Source organism: Chelon labrosus (assembly GCF_963514085.1).
Source record: "Chelon labrosus genome assembly, chromosome: 18".
In the NCBI taxonomy this organism is placed as follows: Eukaryota; Metazoa; Chordata; class Actinopteri; order Mugiliformes; family Mugilidae; genus Chelon; species Chelon labrosus.
The window spans coordinates 12,495,047-12,519,079 of NC_140351.1; the positions used below are offsets into that span (position 1 = coordinate 12,495,047).

Sequence of the window (24,033 nt, forward strand, 5' to 3'; positions counted from 1 at the left end):
CAGATCCATCATGTCCGAACGCACTTAATAGAAATAATATCACTCCGTACCCACGGGCTTGACTAAAGGAAGCAGCAGAGAGCGTGATGTTATTTCTCTTTGGACAGCATTTGGCTCAATGACAGTGGGTGGGTAATGCTCATCTGTGAGTGCTCCTTGGGCAGAGGATGAAAGAACCTCGGCATAGTTCATGGATGTTTCAGAGGTGCAGTGGCATAAGGGGGCACTGATAGAATTATGTATAAATGGAAAGCTGACTCCATTCCTTCAATTGGATGTTTAAAAATCTGAGTCAGAAAAGAGGATGCCGGGCTCCCTGACTTGTTTGTCTTTCTAATCCGTCTGCTGTGCGACAGAATCCAGAATCATAGGCCAGTCAGGTTAGTAAACAAAACTGTGCAGCATGTTGTTTACAGCATTTTCTATCTTTCTTTTTTTTTTTTTTGACTGTTGCCTTTCACCGCCATTCGGAAGCCACAGCAGAATAAAAGAAAGCGCCTTCCCACGTCGGCCAAAAATACATCATGTCAGTATCACCGCAACAGCTGGCAAACGCTTGGCCCGCCCGGCGTCTTTGAGCGCGCACTGTAACAGTAAAGAAGCGATGTAAACGTGTTAAAGTGAGCCACACACACACACCAAACCCCGCACGCACGTACTGTATGGATATTCTCACATACTCTCTGTTTCTCGGCACAGGCAAACAAATAAAAGCGTTCAACCTGCTACCGTGTTACACTCGCAGTCTGACTTCCTCGCACAAGGCGCCGCCGCCGCCGCCACACGTTGACACCTTCGTATTCTTGTCTGCGTCTCCTTTAGTTAGGATGCAGCAGACCCCTGTGGTGAGTTTAAATGCCATTTGTTGTCAGTGGCACTGAGATTCTAGTGAAAACTGCAAAGGAATGCTGGGTTTGCATAATGCAGGAGCCACAATGTCCCCGCAATGTGAAAAAGGAAAAAAAAAAGTGTAGATATCAGAAAAGAATGAGGATGCTTTTCTGAAAGGAATTTCCTCAGAATGCTGTTTGGGTTTTGGGTAAGCATTGGTGTCAGAGAGTTCTGTCGTTATATTCTCAGAGTACACATGCTTCACAATGTGAAGGAGAGCAGCTTTTCTAGCTTGTTCTGCTCAACCTTCGCGGCGGCCGTAATTTTGCCTTGAGTATTAATGGATTTTATTTTCTTGATCGTCTCGGTTGCTGCTATACAAAACCAAACACAAGTTGCAATAAAAGGTTTAAATCAAGTATTTGGTGAGAGTGGTGTTGCAAGAATTTTAAAAACATTCGCTGTCACCCCAAAAATTAAAGTGCGGTTTATGCCTCTGCGGGACATAGACGCCGTAACCTACATACGTAGCCTACGCTGGTGCGAGCCATTTATACGCTCGTAAGTCTGGCTGGCTCTGTAAAAAACGGTAGTGTGCGCGGTGTCTTTTTTACCAGTCAGGTTAGTTATGGTTTCTACTTCCTGCTTCACATTCTACAATGGCGACTGAAACTTTAGCCCACAACGATTCGCTGAAATTTCACCAAAATTTTGCCAAAAATTTCACAGAAGACAAGTCGTACGACTGCTTGTACCTTCGAACCTTCTCAGTTAATCTTTCTTCGGTGTGTTCCTTCTTTATTGATCCAAAACAATCATTTGGAGATGGAGAAGCAGCCAGAAATAATAAAACCGAAACACGCTACTACCAGGAGGACCAATCACAGCTCTTGCGGTCTGCGTTGCCGTGACGTGTAAGCAGAGCTTGTGCCTCTGCGGGACCAGGCTGGTGCGAGCAATTTATACTTCTCTGTACTTCTCACTCTGCTTAACTTTCAACAATGGCAACTGAAACTTTCGCAGAAATTACGTCAGAGACAAGCCCGACAAATGTTTGTATCCAATCTTTCCTCTATGTGTTCTATCTTTATTGATCCAAAACAATCGATTCGAAATTGTAGAGATGGAGAAGCAGGCGGAAAGTGGAAATATGCTATTACCAAGCGGACCAATCACAGCTTTTATGGTCCGCGTTGCCGTGACACGTAGTTAAATTTCCGGGAAGGTGCACGTCAGGCTACGGCGTTAGGGTCTGCTTAGGGTCTGGGCTGTCGCCAAAGCTACAAAGCATGAGCATAAACAGCGTGAGAGCCAATTTTTATCAATGATGCAGCCATGTTGGAGACGTGGCGGAGAGAAAAGACACATGGCCCTGTTACTGTCTGAGATATTATGTACCCAAGTCACGTAAAGTGCTGAGTTTTGGCAAATGTGTATCACTGAGAACTGGATACACAAAATCTAGAGCTAGAAGTAAATAAATATACTGTATGTTATGGATCAATTGAGAAATATGAGATAAGAATTCAAGAGGAACAAGTCGAGTTGAGTGAAATGGGAAAAACTGACTATATATATATACAAATCAATGACAAGAGGAGGACAAAGATATGAATATGTTCAGAAACAAACTGTAGAGGTGACGCAATCTGGATTGTTCATGATCAAATAGTCTTTCTGTGACTTCTTTTACTGCTATTACATAATAATGCAGTATAAAAGTTTTATAAAGGATCTAAGGACATAATCATAAGAAATTTAGATTTTCTTAATATAAATGTTGCTCTGTGACTCAACATGGCAGCCTTGTCTCTTTTTATATATTTCATCTGATTGCAAAAGTAATAGGAGGAAAAAAAAAATACCTGCAGCCATTTTTTCTCTGTTTTTGTGCCTTTCAGGGTATTTCTGATGTAAGTGACTAAAACGTTCTCGGGGGAAATGCAGATGAGCGTTTGTTTTTCCCTGATCTATCAGGCCGAGGCATTCGTTAACCGGTACATTTTTAGCACATGCCCCGACGCACAGGTACACAAAAGGTGCGCCATCCTTTGATCCCCAAAAATATGCAGCTGAGTGAGTAATTGATTCCCTGCTTAGTGTAAGAGCTCCCTCGGTCTGGCGCGTGCGGGCGTGCGGGAACATGTGCAAACCTTTCTGTGCGATTCGTACATGCAAAGGAACACGTGTGTGTGTGTGTCGGCTGAACGTGTGTTTATAGACAGAGCTATAGATCACTCTATAGCGACCTTCTCGTTGACAGCAAAGGAATAACAGAACGAGACGGCAAGCAATTGAGATGTAAATGACGACAGTTATTTGTTTACATCATGTATACCCTTGATGGATGGCATGGATGCGTCTTTCCTCCTATTGTTTTACTTCCTAGGTTTGATATGCTGCCACGACAACAATGAGGCATTGTGTCGTATTCCCTACAGCGGAGGGTGACTGCACAAAGCCACTGCTGTTGACAGGGGATATTCTGAGCCCCTTCAGCTGACCAAGCCCCCCCATGGTGTAATTTACCAAACAACATGTGCTCCCACCCGTGCGGGATTGTGATATTAGCAGGACACGGACATGGAGTGGTACGGGGAGAAGAGATAGAAAGAATGAGCTGCGCCTGGGAAAGGTGTGGGGAGTATAGGTAGCCGGAGATGAAGCCTTTATGAGTTGCTCACTGTGTTCCCAGAATACTGACCCGCCCACAGACTTGTCTTATTTCAGATTGGTAGCATATCCCCTGAGACAGGTGTGCAAAGTGCGCAGGCAACCCCTCTTTCTCCCTTTCTCTCTCTCTCTCTCTCTCTCTCACTGTTCTCCCATCCTCCCTCCGCCGCTTTCCTTTCTCTTTCGACTTCCCTCCCTCGCAAAGCGAACGAAAACGCAGCAGGATGAAGACGAAAGCCGCATTGTGCACAGAGCAGAGTTTGGCAGACCCCAAATTAGAGACTCGGGAAGGTTGCTTATGATAAGAGGATCAGGCTGAGTAATGGGTTCAAAGGATGCTCGTCTGTTCCCCAGTCTGCCGATACAGGGGGAGAGGGGGTAAAAAAAAAAGAGGCGCAGAGGCACGGAGGGGGTTTGCACATCCCATCTGCAAGACATAAGATTATGGGAGACAATAGGTAAATCCACCAGTAAACTCCCAGGGAAACGCACAAACAGATGTGCGCACGCCGAGGGACATACTGTACGAAACGTGGAAAGATAAAGCGGCATTAAAATACATATATGTAGACCACCTCCACGCAATCAGACACTCTGCGTGATAGCCTCGTGTGGCGGTGGTGAGATCATTTTCAGCGAGATTAAATGGTATGTGCCCATTTGCATGTTTATTCAGGAGATGGCAGATATGCGTAATTGAAATGCGCGGCCCTGAGCCTAAAGGAGCGGCATTGTTTCATGACAGCGTGTGTGTCATAGTATTTGCTGGCTCGCATTCAAGGAATCCGTTGTAATGCGGGACCGTCTCCTCACTGTACAAACGGAACGCCACCAGCAGCCGCGGTGCACTGAATAAAGAGCATCCGCTGCAGACCTCTGGCACAGCTTCCCAATCTCTTGCCCCTGCAATCTATTGAGTGTCAGAGGGGTTCAGGAAACGCTGCAGAGAAGTGCGGGTGACGTGCGGACTGCAGATTCCAGCAGGTACAACAAAACTGAACCAGAATATGTCTAATGTTTTAGAAAGCACGTGCACTTGGCCATTAAGCTAAAGTCACTCAATGGTTGCTCCGTCTTCGGCATTTGTGTTCTTTTCTGAAGTGTTATGTTGCTAAGGTTACTTCGTTGATTGGTGGTCCTTGCTATGATTTTCCACAGCTGAAGCCCATGGGCTGCCTGTGACTCAGAAAGCAGAGCAGGCCCATTAATTGCTGGACTAACTCTGCAAGACGTTGGATCCCAGTTGCTTCCAACGGCCAGGCCAACAACTTGCACCGGAGCGCTGCCGAGATGAAGGTGTGAAAGGGTATACGAAAGGGTCGTAAAGAGATTTGTCCTGCCCAGCTTTAATACTATAGTCCAATTACAGGGGGGAGTGGTTGCCATGGTTTGCAGAGTTGTCACCTGGATTGGTAGGTTATTATTAGGGTGTTCGTGATGGTTGCTAAGGTCAATAGACTACTACCATGAAACATCTTCAGAGTAGCAGAGGAAGTATGATTGCGTCAGAATTCCCCCCTCACGTCTGTGTTTCATGTAGCGCATTCGCACAGGATAAGCAAACTCTCTTGCACCCCGGTGTACCCCGCTGACAGCTGGGATAGGCTCCAGCCCCCCCCCCCCCCCGCGACCCTTCACAGGACAAGCGGTTACGGAAGATGAATGAATGAATGACGAGCCTATCGATCCCGAGGAAGAATTTACGAACGAGCTGGCGGCATTTAAATCAGCCCCTTTGTCGACGAACACATCAGCGCTTGATTTAATGACTTCATCCGTCTAAATGGGTGAATGGGTCAGCGGCATCTCGGCGTTGCACCCTAACATCTGTCCAAACTTTGATTTACAGCAAATCCTTCATAATTGACAAGTGACAAGAGGCAGAAAAATCAAACAAAAGTCTTGAAAAAGTAAAAAAACGCACCCCCAAATCACAGAGACGCCGATTCGCACTGGATTAGTATTATCACAGGAACTCCGTGTTACGGACGGGATTAAGATCATAGACGACCTCCGCTAGTATTACAAATCCCCCCGGTAAAACTAGTCCCGTGCGCCTTTGTCACTTTAATTCCAGTCATATAATTCAGAATGTGAATTTGCAAATTTCCACAAGTGAACGGGAGGCGTGGTGTCAAAGACAATCCCACGGTGCATCGTGTGTCGGCTTTGGATGCCAAAATAGCGGCGCGGCGCCGGGTTGGGGGGGATCTCACTTTATTGCTCGCTCTAAAAAAAATTATACGGTTACACAGGGAATAATGAACCGGCGAACAGAGGGTTCATCTCTGATAGCAAGAAACGAGCGCGAGTGTTCCATCGCCGTGGACGGAGACAGGAAAGAAAAAAAATAAATAAATAAATGGTTTGAAGGGTTCAGACGGAGCACACCGACTCCAGGCGAGCTTGATGATTTGGTGTATTACAAAGGGATAAACAAATAAGTTACAGATGTACTGCCGCAAACACGTCTCTGTCGAGATTTTGCATTAATCAGGTAAAACTATGAGTCACCTCTTTGCATAAGGTGGCATTTCTTGCTGCTTTCTTCCACAGCACATGCAAGGAACAGAACCGCAAATGGCCTGAAAAACAGCCACACTCAGACTTTTCCCAAAGTCAGTCGACAGTCTGGAGATAAGAGGTTGTTTTCATCCATTCTGCCATCAATTAAAGGCTTAATTTTGGTAAATCCATGAAGTGAGTTGAGTCTAATTTCTCTGTCAGACATGTCATTACTGGGCTGTTTGAGCGGCGAGTCATTTCAGAGGAGGAATTTCGTTGCCGCCGCTCAGTCTTGCTGAGATACTACGGTCAGATGACACCGTAACGAGGAAACTGCTAGCTCACTCGAAGGCCAGGAAACGGGGGAGGAATGTCGAATGAACGCCGCCAGAGAACGCTGCAGATCTCACAAGGACACATTCGTAGACGGTAAAATAACAAAATGCCCTCATGATCTCATCTTTAGGCCGCTGTGGGGCAACTGCGGTCTCCTTTATGCCGAAGCCGAGCCGCGTTCGTCTCATGCAGTAGCGCGACACCAGCTGAGGTCTGCTCAAAGACAGGAGTTGAAACTAATCTATTGATTATACTGCTGAATGTTCCAGTGGGAGGTGAAATGAGTTATTTTAGGCCCCGGCGTGAAAGGAGTCGAAAGAAGGAGGGAGGAGGGAAACAATACCTCAGAACAGCGGGACATTCAGGTGCCCAACGCAGACGAATAACACCTCACCGAGCAACCAAGCGGGGAGCAATGTGTGCCTCCTACGTGTGTGTGTGTGTGCGCGCGCGCGCCTTTGTGTCCGTATGCATGCGCCGTTGTGCGAGTGAATAAGTACAAAGAAAGACACAGAGGAAAGAGAGAGAGAGAGAGGGTGACAAAGAGGCGGCTGAGGTGGCGCTAGCAGTCGATGAAGTGCCTTCTCTCTGGTGGCCTGCGGAGGCGTGGGTGTAATAGATTAAACTAGTGTCTCGGGGCTCATCCCATGGCTAACCCCGTCCTATTAAGAGTGGCAGCGCGAGTCTTTCGCAGTCACTCCCCCCCGGCCGGCGGCGCGGACAGGGCTGCCGGCGAGGCTCTCGGATGACACTCCACTGTTGTGAGCACTGGGCAGCCAAGGACACAAGCCGATGTGAGTGATGGCGGCACAATGAAGTGAGCATATCTTCTTCACGGTGTTAAAAGGGACTTGGAATAGTTCGACGGGGCATGCAGGCTTTTCTTCGCCGGCGATAGCGGTCAGACGGCGGCAGATGGCGCAATAGATCTTTTAAGGGTCTTTTAATATGCACGTGCATGGCAACTGTCAGTCAGTGAGAGCGGTGACCTTATGAAGAAGACCCTCATTCGAAACAGACTCGAACAACGGAGTCTTAATTAGCTCAGAACATCAGTGAAGCTTCTGCATAAAAGCATAAAACCCTTTTTGCTTACTGCTTAGGACTATTAGAGGATGCTGCAACCCAATAGGGAAATATACTTTTTTTTTTTTCAGCAATGGGCGCTGTCACGTGGGATCAGAAGGTCTCGAGCCCACAAAGTATCCAGCATCCAGACGTGAAGAAAAAAAAACGCCGGCCTCGCGCAGCTGCAGTTAGAGGCACGCGACATTCTACGCATGTTTGGCTTCCCTTTGATTCGCCCTCAGAGGAGAAATCATGGGAGTGGGGACGTTAATGATTCATAAGCGGCATTGTAAATATATAATACCGTGGTTAAATGGATTTAAGGGCTGCTCTGCATATCGCCGATTTAACAATACCGCAGTATTTCTCGCCCATTTAATCCTTAGCCTCTTCAGGTAATACACGTGTTCAGCACAAACAGGTGAAACCGGCCCGTTAATGACTTGCTGTGCCGCGATAGCGGTTCTTCAGTGGGGAGAGACTGGATTCAGTCGTTGGCAGAAAACTATCCCTCGTATTAATAGCCAAGGGTGGAGGAGAGTATTGAACTCTGGTATTGTAATACTGAACTGAACACAAAAACAAACTGAGAGCCTATTAAATATGCATATGATCCTTCTTCTCCCATCCCGAAAATAACCGGCGAGATGAAAAAGCAGCTGCAAGTAACACTTTAGATTGTACAAAGAGAAGGCTGCGAGGGAGGGAGCAGAAACAGACAGAAATGACTAATAGGTTTCAGTTTCTGGACTTGCAATATCTCCGTGTAAATCTTCAACCATAATCGGCCATTGTTTTGCATTCGCAGGGGTGAGTCCATACGTAGGGGAATCATTAATGCGCGCGAAGTACGCTAGCGTACCCCCCCCGCCCCCCCCCCCCCCCGAGACTGCGATCCCTTGATTAGTCCCCTGTTCTAAATTAACAAATTCCCTTGCAACATAACAGGTTCAATTGGCAAGAAAGAAAAAAAAAAGAAAAAAGTTCCTTCATTCAGTATCACTGCCAGTGCAATGAAGGTGCACATTTACATATCAAAGGGCGCGGCGCCATGTCTAGAATTTCAAGTGTGTTCTGTTGTGATGTTGAAGAGCAGCAGCACTGACATGAGAGGAACTCGGTCTGTCCTCCTTACAAATTCCACCGTTGATACATTTCCTTGTTGTGTCCGCAGTAACTCATAAAAGGTGCATAACAACCGGAGCCCTAATGAGACACTTCAAACGGGTAACTGAACGTGCATATGCGCGTGCGGCTTGTTTAAGGATGATATATGTGTGGATGTGGTTAACACTTAGTCATACAGCGCCGGTTCGGAGCGAATAAGTAGGTCATCTTCGAGGAAGAGGGGAAAAAAGTAGTGAAATGAAACATGTAGTCTGACAATGAATGGCCGTTTTTTTTTTTTTTTTTTCTTTTTGGGATATTTCCCCTATGGCCTAGGGATCTGATTTGATTCTCCCTAAGTCAAGCGCTGACACATTAGCACATCTTCTCATTAACTCAGAGTTTCTCATTACCCCCTCCTGGTCCCATTTTATTCTAATTTAACCACAGCCGTCCCAGACATACTTGGACCATCTTGTGTCTCGGACACATTTAAAAAGCAGCCAAGCTCTTAACATTAATGTTTTGCACCCGAAACATTAAAATCAATCTATGGAATTTGCTTGACAGTTACTCATTCGTTGTTCCATCTCTCCTCTAGTTGTTAAGGAAATGAGCTTCACTTTGTTCCCGCGACGTCATCTCTTTTCAGTGCTCCACTTTCATGACAGCCTTTAAATCCCGATGACGCACCGCGCCACCACGCGCTACGCATGATAAGCGTGCGGGTAACGTTTTTCAGTGAGTGGAATGTGGTGGAATATTTGGACGAAATCCTTTCGGCGCAGACATTTTTCAGGTTGTGTAACTCACCATCTGGTGTACACACCGGCCATCTTGACAGATTTTCCGAGATAATGTCAGTTTGTTAGCAAACTAACCGGAGCATCTGGTTAGCTAAGAATTATTCTCGCAAACAAAGCTGTTGAGGAAAAGAGGGGATCTGATTTGCAAAGCGGCGACAGCAGTGGCATGTTAAAAATGGCCATGGCCAACGCTGGTAATTGTTTCCGTCTGGAAGAAGTAACTTCAGGTACATATGAATAAAAAAAAGTTATTACGCAAATATTGTAACATTCTACGGCCTCTGTTTTAGCCCTTTTTTCCCCTCAATGCAAAATCTGTTGAACCTTCCTAAATGAAAACTACAATGTTGGAGTGTTGACTAATCGGCTTGTGCAAGAAAATGCAACCTCTTCCTTATTTTTAAGCTTTAGCAACTTAAAATGATCAAATATTTATGCTGCTGGAGGCTGTCAGTCATATGGCCAATGGTCTATGCAAAGACAAAGCTAAAACAGAGGCAACTGGACTTCTTGGGTTATCTTGAAAACAAGATCAAGACTTATTCCTCCAAACACAAGTGAGTATTGTGTGAGTTTCAAGTGGACACCACACTCAGATGTTATTAATAAAACACCTAAACCTGGACGAGTGGCAACATACCTTCCCAAAAACCAAACAAGTCCAGTTGCCTTAGTTTAAACTTTGGATGAATTAAACATGTGATGACTTGCAAACCAGTGACAGCGTCTCGTAGTTAGTGGCTTTTAGTAACACGTTAAAAAAGTATAAGAAAAAGATTTTACTTATTTAACAGCAGACACTAGAGGTCAAGGGTCACCGATCAGGCATAACATTAAAACCACTGACAGGTGTAGTAAATGACGCTGACCATCTTGTGTTAATACAATGTTCTGCTGGGAAACATTTGGAAATGGCATTCCTGTGGATGTTACTTAGACGCGTACCACCCACCTAGACCAGACCAGGCACCCCCACCCCATAGCAATGACACTCCTTGATGGCAGCAGCCATCTCTAGCAGGATGCAGCCTGACACAGACACATACACAAAAACGGTTTAGGAACAACTCAAAAAAACATGAAGAACAGCACAAGGTGTTGACCTGGCCTCCAAATTCACTAGATCCCAAACTGATCAAGTATCTGTGGGATGATCCACAGAGGCCCCTCCCCTCAACCTATAGGACCAAAAGGCCTCCACTAACAGCATTCTGTTGCCAGACACCGCAGGACACCCTCAGAAGGCGCATGCTCGTTCTCTGATGAGTCACAACTGTTTTGGAGGGACGAGGGAGACTTAAATGTATGCCAGACAAACTCGAACTGAACCAACTGCGTAGCTGCATTTGGGGTATTCGGTTCCAGACTTAGCCGGCCACAAACTATGAGCCAAAACAGCAAGTAAACCGTTTGAGATAGACAAAGCTGAACACAAGTAAGTTGCTAAATGTCTAATCACGCAGGCACTTTTAACACTTCTGAAGCCACCTGGACCTAAATGGTATTTCTCATGCTCAGCTGTTTTCAGGCATTATTTACGCAAAGTAATTTGTCAGCTGGAACTCGGAGACGCCAGCTGTGCTTGGTGGGAGATTTGTGTCAAAGCTGTGGCAAAGTCAGCGCGGGAGGAGCGCATTTTCCCCGGCGCGCTCCACGACACCGTCTTCGGCTAGTTGAGGATTACACGAAAATTAGACAGTTATAAAGGGTGAGATTTTCGGGCCTGTATCCCCTAATTGTGGCGATGCGGCATGTTGAGATGGAAAGCCGAGCCTCTCCCGCGTCCCCAGCGAGGCTCTGGCTAATGAGGCCTGGTGCACACCTCCTGCTGTCCACCTTCCCAGCGTCGCCTTCCCTCCTCCTCCTCCACCTGTGCGCGCATTTCCGCTGAGCTATGCACGGCTGTCTGCAGGCGCTGGTCCGGGAGCAGTAGAACATGCAGAGCCCGTTTATTATTAGCTATTCGTGTATTAGTATGTCTTTTCAGTTTCCTTTATTTGTGCCGGTTTTAAGTCCAGTAAACTTCGAGAGGGATTACTTTATTGAAGTACAGGGAGTTCCTCTTGAAGCTGATTTCCAGGAACTCACAGGAAGTGGCCGCAAACTCACTGCCGTACGTTCCAGGCTGCTTTGTAGACGCTCGTTGGCAGCGAGTCTTTTACTTTGATTGCGGGGATCATCATTTGAATGACGCCCACGGTAGATTCCGTTTTTTTTTTTTGGTTGTTTTTTTCCTACCCACGCAGGACTGTTGCTTCGGGGAGCTCTGTCTTTTCTCTGTGTTGTCACTTCATGAGAGTGATTGAAAGGGACAGAGTGTATTTCCTGTTAAAGGATCTTATAGCTGCGCCTCGCCAGTTGCATCTGGTGCACTGTAATCAAACCAATCACGGTGGTTGATGGTCAATGATTGCTTTCAGATTGGCTCGCCTTCACATAGCTCCCTCTCTCTCTCTCCTTCTTTTTTTTCTCTTTTTACGGACACCTGCTGTATAGCTGCAAGACTGCGAAACCATGGAGATGGAGGGGAGACGGAGGGCTCGGGAAGCATCTGCTATCGTGGCGAAATCATGCCTCTGATCATTTCTAGTGGCTGGGCTCTAATTAGACGGCTAATTCATGTGCATTTAATTTGGGCAGATGATTGGTCGCATTTATCTCGCGTCGCACGCAAAGAAATGAATAAATATAATAAATAAAATGCGCTCCTTTTGTTCTGCATCCCCGCAGCGCGCCTCCCAGCTCACGTCCACCCTTCACGCGGGCGCATTTCGCGGCGCCATTACCAGCCGTTTTCACTCGGCGCCCTTTCTGAAACAACGCGCCGGAGAAGTCCCGGTTCCTGGGGCGGCGAGATAGCGTTTGCTGCCACGGCGGTTACATGTTAGTCAATTTGAAATACACAGAAAAGGAATGTCTCTCATGTGACTCCGGGCCAGCGGAGCGTGACTGGCTGCGAGCTCGCCAAGTATGGTCGGTCACACATGAGAGGGCAGGAGACGGGCAGAAGCGCGAACGCGGGTGTCACTGCTGTTGGATGTGTAGACCTCAGCCGCAGACAGGCCGAGGGAAGTTGATTCCTCCCCCTCGCTTTCTTTTTTTTTACTAATTGACCCTGATACGTCAAAAGCCTGAGGAGGGAGAACATATGAACCCCTAAGCTGCTGTTTGGAGAACTCTTGCGAATGGGCTGAAGTTCAGCCGAACCAAGTAAGCGCAGCTTGACTTTCTCGCTCTGAGGGGGCGAAACGTTAACCCGGTCAAGGCCCACCGCGCCTCCCCTGCGGATTCAGTTCCATTTAAACAGAAAAAATACTCACAATCATCATTTGTTATGTCGTATCAGGATGTTTTACAAGCGTTTACTCGTTCAATCTGCTTTTCCGGGCAGGTGAGAACAACGCTATTTGCATGTGTTCCGAGTGGCAACTTAAACACTGGAAATCACCCAAATACTGTTTGATATGAGTGGGCCGCTGTTGACATCTGATAGCGGTTGCTCATGCTTGAAAATGGCAGAATAACAGCATAAATTGAGGGCAAACTGCTGTCAACACTGATGCTCATATTGCCTTACAGCATTTCCTCAAGAGCTCTCAGCTCGTACATGGGCGAACGCTACAGGGGAAGCAAATTAGAGGAGGAGTGCTCACACATGACACAATAATGACTTGGAAATAAGCTGCAGGTAGAAGTAACTTTGCTCTTTTTCTGTGTTTTTTTTTTTTTTTTTTTTGCAGCCCCTGGACTATGAAACCAAGAAGGCATATACCTTCAAGGTAGACGCCTCAAATGCTCATCTGGATCCACGATTTCAGAGCTTTGGGGCCTTCAAAGACACAGCAACCGTGAAGATTAACGTTTTGGATGTGGATGAGCCCCCGGTGTTCAATAAGCCCTCCTATGTGATGGATGTGTATGAGGACACACCCGCGGGCACCATCATCGGAGCAGTGACGGCGCAGGATTTAGATGCCAGCAGCAGTCCAGTCAGGTGAAGTTAAACTCCTCGGCAGACTCTTTACACATAAATTTCTGCGCACGGCGTTACGCCATGGCGTTATATCAAAAAGCACTTTGTTAAATCTCTGTCGCAGCGATTTATCAAAGTGAAAGCAAATCTATGTTTGTGGATGGTATTAAACTTTGATAAAATATATGTTTCACTTTCAGTAGTTTTTTTTTTTTTTATTTAGTTTCACTACAGAGTTTCAAAGACAAGCCGAACATGAAAACAAATTGCTTTCACTTATTTCAATTTATCATCCTAATCGTTTCTACATTCGCCAAGAAAAGTGAATATAATTCTTTATTTGCTTAAATACTCAGATAAAGAGACCTGCTAAGAACTAATAAAGTAAGATGTGTTACCTCCAGTTTAGGAGCTCTTGCAATTTTTTAGAAGCACATTATTTATAGCAAGAACGCGTGCCAAAGTGTGTCATCGTTTGCATATTAAGTTATTTTGCACGACCCATCGCGAAAAGCTTTACTACTGAGCCAAACACCCCTTGTTATTCCCTTGAGGGTAAAAGAACTAAAGGGAGACGCGCAGTGATCCTGCAGCTGAAGGTTTCACACGTCCCCGATGCATTCATCAGTGTCTCCGGTCTCCATTCATCAACGTCATCATAGCTTTAATCTTGAGAGTTTTGTCAGTTTCACTCATCATTCTGAGGACTAATCAATCCGCCGCATGTAGAACATGTGACGGCGTCATGTAAAATCCCGCTGACATCATCTGATATTCAGTGACACGGAGGCGATATTCCATTAGTGTCCGCGTTATTATTTAAACCAAGAGTGACAGCTTAAGGCTTGTTTTAAGAGTTCACCTTTTATAAGACTGATAAAACTTTTTCCTGAATTTATCTGACATTTGATGGTCCCTAGTTCAGTTTTACTTTATAGATGATGTATGGGAATAAGGCAGTAGAACCCCATTTAAGTTTTCTAAGAAAGCAAACAACATTTAAAAAATAATCATTAAATAATTATTTTTTTCCTATGTATATAGTGTATATTTGCTTATATTTCTTGTAGATTTGTACATATGCAAATCTTATAGATTTTAACTTATACTCTTGTATTTATTTATTTCATTATTTTAGTTTTTTAAATTTTTTAAATTTTTATTTTTACTATCTTACACCTGTTTTTCTTTTTACTAGCAGTTTTTTTATTATTATTTAATTTTTTTTATTATTATTATTATTATTTTTTTTTTATGTGCAACTGAGCTACTATGACCGAGCAATTTCCCTTGCGGATCAATAAAGTCTATCCAAGTCCAAGTCTAAGTCAAAACTGAAGCTTCGGGGGCAAAAGCCTTTCATGATTCACAAGGAATTATCGCGTTGCCTCCATTTCGGATCAAGCGTGTCAATGCCACATTTCAAACTGCGCAGTTTCAGAACACCTACGTTAATGAGATCAAGTGTTTAACGCGTCACGCGGCACTCAGGTTAACCCATTTGGCTAAGGGTCAGAAGAATGCTCTACCTAATTACGGAGTATATTACGTGGTTATGCTTTAGATAATTAGTTTGCAAAGTGGCAAAGTGGTTTGAAGGTAAATCGTGGGTTAGTTTCATATGAATAACATGGTTTAAATGACATTTATTAAGACAATTAGCATTGTTTAATCAGTCGTGATTGTGGATATTTGATAGTTTCGCTAAGTGGTTTAGTTGGTGGATGGGTTTGCCTCGACTGAGAGGAGAATTCTGTTGTACAAACTAACATCGTAGTGATTATGTGTTCCACAGACGAGGTATTACAGTAATCGTCACTGCTAAAGCCTTGTCCAGATTGTCCAGTTAATAACTTGTTGCTCATCTGAGAGTGATGGACATTCCAGTCTCTGGTTGCCTAGGTAACAGTTCTATAACCTTAAACTCTTTCCCATCCCTTAACCCTTACCCACAAGCGAAACACACAAAATGGACAGAGCTAGCTCTTTTTGCCATCACTGCTCTGTCTGTGAAAATCCTGAAAAAGCAAGAGTTGCTCCAACCGGGTTCACCTGGTTCTCCATGCTAGCTGCCAGCGTGGTGAATTTGGTAGAAAGTTGTGGCCTTGTGGTAAACTTTAAGCTAGCTCTGTGTTTGCGTTACATGTCAATTCACTTGCATGCAAATCTCTCACTAGTCGTTGAATCAGTTGCATCAAGTTGCAATCAGTTCACCTCGGTGCCCACCCACTTTGTTACCTCAAAGGTTCTTCACCCATCAGTGTTATAACTCGCTGTATTCCATTAATGTTCAGTCGTCTCTTGTCACCACAAAGCTGTTAGTCTCTTCCTGTGTGCACGGCTCTCACAGAAACCAGTGTTACAACATGTAACCACTTCGATTTAAAGTAGATCAGGAAAGCAAGAGCTGATATTTAAACAAAACTAGTATTTTATTACATAAAGCAATCAAAACATTGCTCAGCAGTAACTTATAGAACTTATGGAACATGACTGTAGAAAGTTCATGCAGAAGTGTTGTGCAAACATAGAAGAAAAAGGCCTGGAAATGAACGTAAACACTTTCCCTCTGCTGTCTGACTTTATGCATTAATACGGACTACTTACCATTTTACCTCTCTGAGTGCATTAATTATCAGGTTGGACATTTTAACACCGCTGTTCAGTTTTATAGATCTTAGATGTCTCACACACACTCCTGATTTATACTCGGGGCAAGTCACTCTCCTTCGCTCTCACTTTACATGTAAGAGCAAACCCACACAACGTCACAACCCCTGTTTTCCGTTGTAAAACCTAAGTGGTAGATAACAATAGACCGCTCCGTGCAAAGACAAAAGAAGAGCGTTCTTAAAAAATGCATGAGGACCCTTGCGCTTTTTTAAAATCTATTAGCTACAGATTGCTTTACAGTAATGGTTCTTAAAAGATGAATCACCGGAGCGAAAAATGGCAAACGGAAAAAACAACAACAAAAAAAAAAAAACCTGTTGCACGGACCGTGGTTGTTATACTATGAATATTTCATCCCGCAGAAAACAAACAGAAGAATAGCAGGGGCAGAGATTTGTACAACAGAAAGCTAATGTCCTCCAGCTCTCCACTTTGTCTCCCACACTTTAAATATTCATCAATACCGCAGCTGACATTGTTCATTTGTGCGCCTCCACGGAGCAGCCTTGCGTTCCTCACTTCAAAACAATAGACCCAATGACCCATCATGCATAGGGAATAATGCTTTTAGACTTTTTTTTTTCTTCTTTCAGCGGTATAGTGTTATCTCTAGCTGGGGAGACAAAGGCATCATGAATACTGCATTTTTGGCAGATTCTAAAGAGCTTCCTAAAGACTGAATGTGTTCCGAAGAAGGAACTTTTAGCCTCCATCTAAAATGGTAATATCTCACATCACATGAAACTCAAGATTGGCCATGGGCTTTAAAAGGCAACCAAAGGAAAAAGCCGTAAACTCTAAAAACCATTGACTGTGGAAAATAAACTAAAACCTACCTTCTTTTTTTCCCCCTTAAATCTCCATGTTCATTGTGCGTAATGCTCACTGGAGTGATTTAACATCACCGCAGTTCAAAGCAGGAGATAAGGCTGTAATTAATTTTCATATCTACAGCTGTCAGTACTGAGTTGGGCTTAAGTAAACGCTTTAGAGCTGTGATTTTTTTCTCGCAGCTGTTGGTTTGCTCTGTTGTGTCTGAAGATAACTTAGAGATGCAACTAATTACAAGTAAAACTGATTCGCTTGAATGTAAAATGTATGTTTTTTTTTTTTTTTTGAGAGACTGTGACTGAGCTGATAAGGAGTTGTTGTCTTGTCGGACTGGATTTCAGCGCCGTTTGTTATTTAATGCTTTATTCTCGAAATGCCGTGGTCTCTTTGACCCCTGGGCCAAACCGTCTGTGAAACATATGCTTGACTAGCAGCTTGACTCCAACAAAACTCTAAAAAAAAAAAAAAATGCGCGTTTGCCCCGAGGAAAGAAATTGCAAGCCATTGATCTTTTGAACTCTTGATAGGAGTTTGGCTGTAATATTTATCAAAGAGACTCACGCTAAACTATTCTGACACAATCGTGTTCACTTCAAGGCCGTACGCGGAACCGCGTTAAAGAGGGGACGTGGACAAATCAAAACTGAAACAGAAAATTTGATGGAACCAAAAAAAAAAAGAAAAAAATACTGAAGGGGTTTTGTTATCATTCTCATTACAGTAAAAGACCTCAGGGTGTGAATATATGCTAGGCCTGCTTCTCTTAATGACTGAGTCAAGTCCAGTTTGAAGCTCTGTAGCGTAGAAAACAAGCGTGATTAATATTCATGAGAAATAGCCTTTTAAGATCAAATGGCTTACCACGAGAAAGAAAAAAAAAAATGGAAGAAAAAGCAGAATGGTGACATGGAGAGGCTGTCCTTTAATAAAAAGTCCAGCCTCAACCCCATGAGAAATTAAGCATCAGGCCTTGAGAGGTGCTCATGAGCAATGCATTAAATCCCTAAGCGCTGAACTCCTTGGGAAAAGGGATCCTCTTGCTGGAACTCAGACGATCACAAAATTATTAATGAAAACTGGCTTTTAAAGATCAAATAGCATTAAGTGATGAATGGCGCCGTCACTGCCGTGCGGTTCGGCTTCACACCTCTTCTGTGCATCACAGTTTGCCCTCAGAGAATCCGTGTAAGAACCGCGAGGACACCGCACCTTTGGTCCTCAGACGCCAACATTTTACGCCTTTGTTGTCCATAGACCGTGAGAGATTGATACGGTTCCAATAGTGCCTCAAATTCATTCATGTTCCAGAGAAAACCATTAGCTCAGCATGGCCGAAGTGCGCCCCATTACTAGATTGGACATTATGTGCAATCCTCAGCACATTTACTGGAAATGACCATTCAGAATGAGTAATGAAGGCTACGGCAACATTACATTACACCTGACTCACATGGGCCCGGAGGGAAGAATCGGTGCGCTTTCACTCTCGTGGTTTGCGCCGGAAATGAACAAACATTTTCTTCCAGGTATTCCATCGACTGGAAGAGCGACATGGACAGCTACTTTGACATCGATCCGGTGGAGGGGACGATTTCCACGAACGAACTCCTCGACAGGGAGACCATCGCGCAGCACAACATCTCCATCGTGGCGACCAAACTTAGTAAGTATGACGACCCGATCAATTATGATTCATGCAGGTGTCGTCGTCCTTCCCGAGCCATAATGTCTGTGAAGGATTTAACACACTTTTACTCAAGTCAATACTCAATCCCATTTTGCTGGGAAAGGTTTATGGGTGACTATAAACCATGATGGCTCTCCCGGAGGGATGTATCTTCAGGACATTGTCTCCTCTAGCGCACTTGTCTCGGCTCTGTTTTCATTTTTAACGGCCTTTTTTTTATTATATATTTTTTTTTTAACACGTTTGATGACATTGGCATTGGAAGGGAGCTTTTCTTGCCAGAGTCAACTTTTACTTAAACCGCAGTTAAAAATGGTAGAGTCTACGCAGCGAGCAGACGTGGCGGCACGGCACAGAATGGCACGACACGGCACGGCTGCACGTTGTGAGCCCGGGCCTCGAGGAAAAAAAAAAGACGGAACTTGCGGCGTGGCTGTGGCTTTAAGACATGTCATCAAGCTAATTATGTTTTTACCGAGGAAGTGGAGCAAATTTCCGGATAAATAAGCAAATCCATCGTCATCAAGTCATCAAATCTGCTAAGAACCGTCAAAGTCATTATCCCGGAGGCAGGCTGGTGCTCAATCAAAATTACCCACGCTGTATATTCATTAGGACAGACTATGAAATATGGGCTGTTAAAACTTGAGTCAGTGTCGCCTTGGAAACTGATATTACTCACTTCCCCTCAAGGTCATGGAAGTCACATGCTAATTCTGCTTTCAGTGTGTGTGTGTGCGTGTGTGCGCTTCTTTGAGTGGCTTTTGTGCACAAGAGTCAAGGAATGGGAGTTAGGCTGAAAGGATGCAGGAGGAGTGAGGAGATGGAAGTTTTGCATGTTCAGGATGCCATACGTGCACACGATGGCAGGCATCATGGAGGATTTTGGCTTATCTTGACCTCACCTACCTGTGTTTTACTCTTTTACTTTTTTATTTTTTATTTTTTTTTTATCACCTCCCTGCAAGTCGGGCTCTGAAAATCGCTCCTCCGGTGCCCCTCTCAGAGGTCCGCTGTTCATCCAGAGACAATTTTACTCTCTGTCAGAAAAGAAAAATACTTCCAGAGTCTGTGTTAAAAAATAATAGTTGGACTGGTGCGGCAGGAGAAGAGATAAAGCCGGCACTCCAGAGGTTCTGTCCCAGCTCGGGTTCAAATCTGTTTTTGACCTTGAGTCAGATTTGGCAGAACTTTGTGTTCTGGGTATTGGATGGCTGTTATGGCTTCGCTGCACGGCACTCCATTGTCATTGTTGGACGGCGGGTTTTAAACCATGAAGAAAGGCAATAAACTGGGAAGCAAAGATACCTTTAACACCCATCCAAATAACGCATTTGGTGAGGAGAGGTCACACGCACACATAAAAATGTTCTGACTTATCTACAATCTCTCCTGCACCTACCATGTGCCCTTGCTGCTGGAACTTTTTAGCATTCACCCGCCCTCAACCTTTGTTTTGCGTTGCAAAATATCCAACGACATGTGCGGCTGAGCTAAATTTTCCTCGAACAAAGGCGCCATTATTCAGACATCTGACCAGAACAACCGAGGTGGAAGCTTTTACCAAACCTTGGACATCTGTCCGGTCATCTTCAGACACCGCAGTCATGCAGCAAAATGAGAGCAGTGTGCTCGGATCTCCTGAGACACAGTGCAAAGCAGAAGGCGAGCTAAATAAGAGCCGGGGCTAGATTAACTGTTTGCTTTTTGGCATTCATGCCCAGTGGCAATTTTTATTTTTTTATTTTTTTATTTTTTTTTAGGAGTCAAGGAGAGAGAAAGATCTATTAAATGCAATAACAACCTTGGCTGGAGGCAATTGGATAGCGCTTTCGCTATCTATTTCCAGCAAATGAATTTAGCTTCACACTTATCAAGGTTTTTTTTTTTTTTTTTGTGTTGCGAGTTTGCTTGCTTATTCTGCATACAGTTGCACTTTTTTAACGGACCGGTATCCTCGAGGAATCGCTCTGTCCTCGTTCCTCGGCCACGTTTTTATAGATTTGTGGTTGATTGCTCGCAGAGATTAAACCCTTTTTTATTAAAATGTGTTAATTAAAAAAAAAAAAAGAAAAGAAAGTAATATACAGCGGAGAAGCGGTATAAGGCACGGCCAGCCGCTCAAGCATTCTACAGCATTACAGGATTCTAATTCAGTGAAATAAATAGAGCATGTGTTATTGGGCTGAAACGCTGAATCTGCTCAGATTTGAATGCAACTACCTCTATACCATTGCTCCATCTAGTGGGCTGAAGGATGTATTACTCTTTGCAACGGCCATGGAGATTTTGAATTGAGAAGAAAACTGTAAACTTCAGTATCTCTAATTTTGAAATGTTAAAGACCGATGCTAAACTATTTTCTGTTTAGATCTAGATGAATTTGAAGTACTCAGACTTTTTTTTTGTTTGATTTTATTTTTCAACGGCTGCCACAAATAGTATTTCTCCTGGCTGAGCCTCAATGTTAGCCGTCCGGGCGGCCCAAAGCAGCAAATCCCATGCTCTGTGTCATTTTTACCTCGGTGGGAAGATTGCTTTTTTTCCCATCAAGGTCAGAGACAGGTTACTGACTGAGCCGTGGCTGCTTCTCCAATCCCCGTGAGAGGACTTTACAGATCCCCCTCCCTGCCCTGCATTCTTCTCGACCGCCCACCTACACACAAACCCACGCACCTGTGTGCCTGTGCACCTATGCACCGGCGCTCCCCCCAACAAAGCCTCCCACTGCACACACAGCGCCGCAAAACCAATTCCCACACTGAATCCATAAAGTTTACCTTACTCTCGCATCCGCACAATTTCCCCATTGTGCCCCTGCAGTGAGGGAACACGGTAACAAACAACCCTGGCTTCAAGTTAGTCCCACTCAAGGGGGCCTTCACAGTATAATTAAAATAGGCTGCGCATCTTATCCTTTCAGAACGGGAATAAAAGAGGAAATTCTCTCTCTATAGAGCCATACTCCATAATGTGATGTTTTATTCGCAGGCACCGCATGGGATGCATTTGCGGCGTGTATTTATTTAACTCTCCTTTTCATCATCGATCAAAAGCACCATAAAGCGCCCGGCATCCAGGTGCGATTCATGCACCGCCACGTTCCAGACGCATCAGTCCGGCGGATGGGCGGCCAGGCATCCGTTCAAGGACACTCCGGCTGGACACTCGGGCATGGCAGCCTCTCTAACCACTCAGCCATCCTCCTGCAACAGTGATAAGCCTCTAAGCACCGGCTTGTCATAAGATGGTAGTACTTCAGATGTCCACATGGTGTCAGTGCCGTGAACAAAAAAAACTAATCATGTTGTGCTTCTCTCTCTCTCTCCCCCCCCCCAGACAGTCCGGTTCTGACCAGTCGGGTGGCCGTCACCGTCCACGTGCTGGACATCAACGAGTTCCCCCCTGAACTTGCCAGTCCTTATGAGACCTTTGTGTGTGAAAATGCCAAAGCTGGACAGGTATGTTCACGGTTTACCGTCTTCCCCCGACTCTTCATGTGCAGGACATTTTCCTCTGTTAAGGAGTGCTGATTTTTCATTGAGATGACATCTGCTGATTGGAGCGTTTGCGCTCCCGCAGAGCCTGACGTGGCTTTAAGGCGGTTGATGAAACCTATCTGAAGGTGTTAAATTGAATCTGAAAGGTGTGGATTTATATTAACTCTGGCAAAGTGTTGAGCAGAAATACACTCTGAATTTCTGGAGTTTAAATTGACTTTTATCTTCTATTTGGAGCACCATATATAGAAGTAGTAAACACACAGATTTAGCTCTCGCATTGATGCCTTTCCATGGGTCGGTTTCTAAGTGTTTCACTCAAGGTCACTTGAGTGAAACCTCTTATTTCAAAGGATTCTGCGGAGAACCCTTGAGCACCGTGCGTGAATCAAAACCTCAGACTGGCTGTGTCGCAGAGTTCGATTCGGCGGGAGGAGCAATCATAAAGCGCGCCGTCGCTTTGCATGTCGGCCTCCGAGAGTACATTTCAGATGATGTATTCGAGATGCACCGGAGACTTCGCCTGTGCGCATTGTAAACCACCTGCGCTTGTAAATTAGCCCATTAACCAGCATCTATATGCAGTTAGCGTTGTGAAGGAACAGCTTCTTTGGCAGTCTATCAAATCGCTGTAGACGCCTCATCACATTGAGGATGTCTTGCCGGTCCTCGGGCCTGTTGCTGCAATCAAAAACAACGGCTCTGCACTCCCTTTGAAGGCTTCACTGTCTTCCTTGGCGTGTGAACGTGCCATGTTTTCTGCCGTCAAGACTAATGCGCGGCACTTTGATGCTGGAATCTGACAACAGTTCTCTTAATTGTTGCCTGCTTAATTTCAGCCTCCACTCAGAGAGAAGCAGTAGATGCTATTTCAAGAATTTTGAACTGGAAAAATCCACAATACATAACTAATTATTCAAAATAAAGTCATAGCATGTGTCATAACCCAGACCTAGTTGTGACTTGAAAAACCAGCAGTCCTTCATATACTGCACATAACTGCTAAATATGCTTTCCTACCTAGCTTCATGAAAGCATAAAGAATGGAGGTCTGTGGTACAGAAAATTACAATGGTTATTCAATCAAATGTAAAAAACAAAACAAAGAAACCCTTATATATTCAAGCTGCAACCGTCATGCAACATGTTCTCTAAAATGCAACATCTTATCTCCTCTTCCAAAGATCTTTTTATTCCCTTAGCCTAATCCGCTTCTTTCTACCTTTTCTTCCTCCTCCCTTGCCCTCCGTTGCAGAATATACGCTTCCCCGCAGTGTCGCCACAGCATGATTCCACCAGGTGCTGCACACAGCTGGGGGATGATAAAGAATTGCAGATCCTCTCTTGTAAAAATCCATCACACCCGTTTCCTTGGATGATTATCCGCACTCGCAGTGCCGGGAAAAAATAAAAAAATAAAAAACACATACAAACCGCTTGTTTTGGAGTGCCTCACGCTGTGGCGCAACCTCTGATTGAAAATAGTCCGCAGCGAGGATGAAACCAAGCGAGAGAAGCAGTTGGTTATTTTCATGTAAATGTGTGCGAAGAGCAGGGAGGATAGTGGCCTTTAAGCCTTCGTACATAAAGGAAGATCAGGGTTTTGTCTAACTCATACAGTAGGGTTTCATAATTTCTCAGAGTCAACTGGTCAAGTGTGAAATGGGAAAACTCAACCACAAAAGAAGCATAAAACAAGTTATTTCTTACCGCTGTGCTCTACATACTAAATATATAAGGTGCAGCCAGTGCTGCGATGTGTCCCTGCTGTTTAAAGTGTATGCTAAGTTTTTTTTTCTTTTTTAATATAATGCTGAATTGCAATGCCACCCCATTGAATCCATTTGTTATGCTGGAATAATTACATTTACATTGACAGCATTTAGCCGGGCGCTCTTATCTCACTTAAGTTACAAGGCAGTTGAGTGCAAAGGCAGAATGCACTTGAAGCCATTTAACATATACAATAGCGCCCAGTAATAAGCAGTCACTGCAGCAACGGCTGCACTTGTCATCGTGAAGAGGCGGGAAGCACTTCTGAGT

At 44.6% G+C, this 24,033-nt stretch overlaps 1 protein-coding gene across 1 annotated transcript in view; it reads left to right on the forward strand.

Moving 5' to 3' along the window:
- Positions 1–24,033, forward strand: part of LOC311503597 (cadherin-12-like) — a gene marked incomplete at its 5' end in the record, with an annotated part of 234,434 nt that overhangs the window by 201,084 nt on the left and 9,317 nt on the right. Inside the window, 3 exons of the mRNA XM_084566412.1 lie at positions 13,067–13,320; positions 18,330–18,470; positions 21,834–21,951. Of these exons, the coding sequence (XP_084422538.1) occupies positions 13,067–13,320; positions 18,330–18,470; positions 21,834–21,951 (513 nt within the window). The remainder of the gene's footprint in view (positions 1–13,066; positions 13,321–18,329; positions 18,471–21,833; positions 21,952–24,033) is intronic.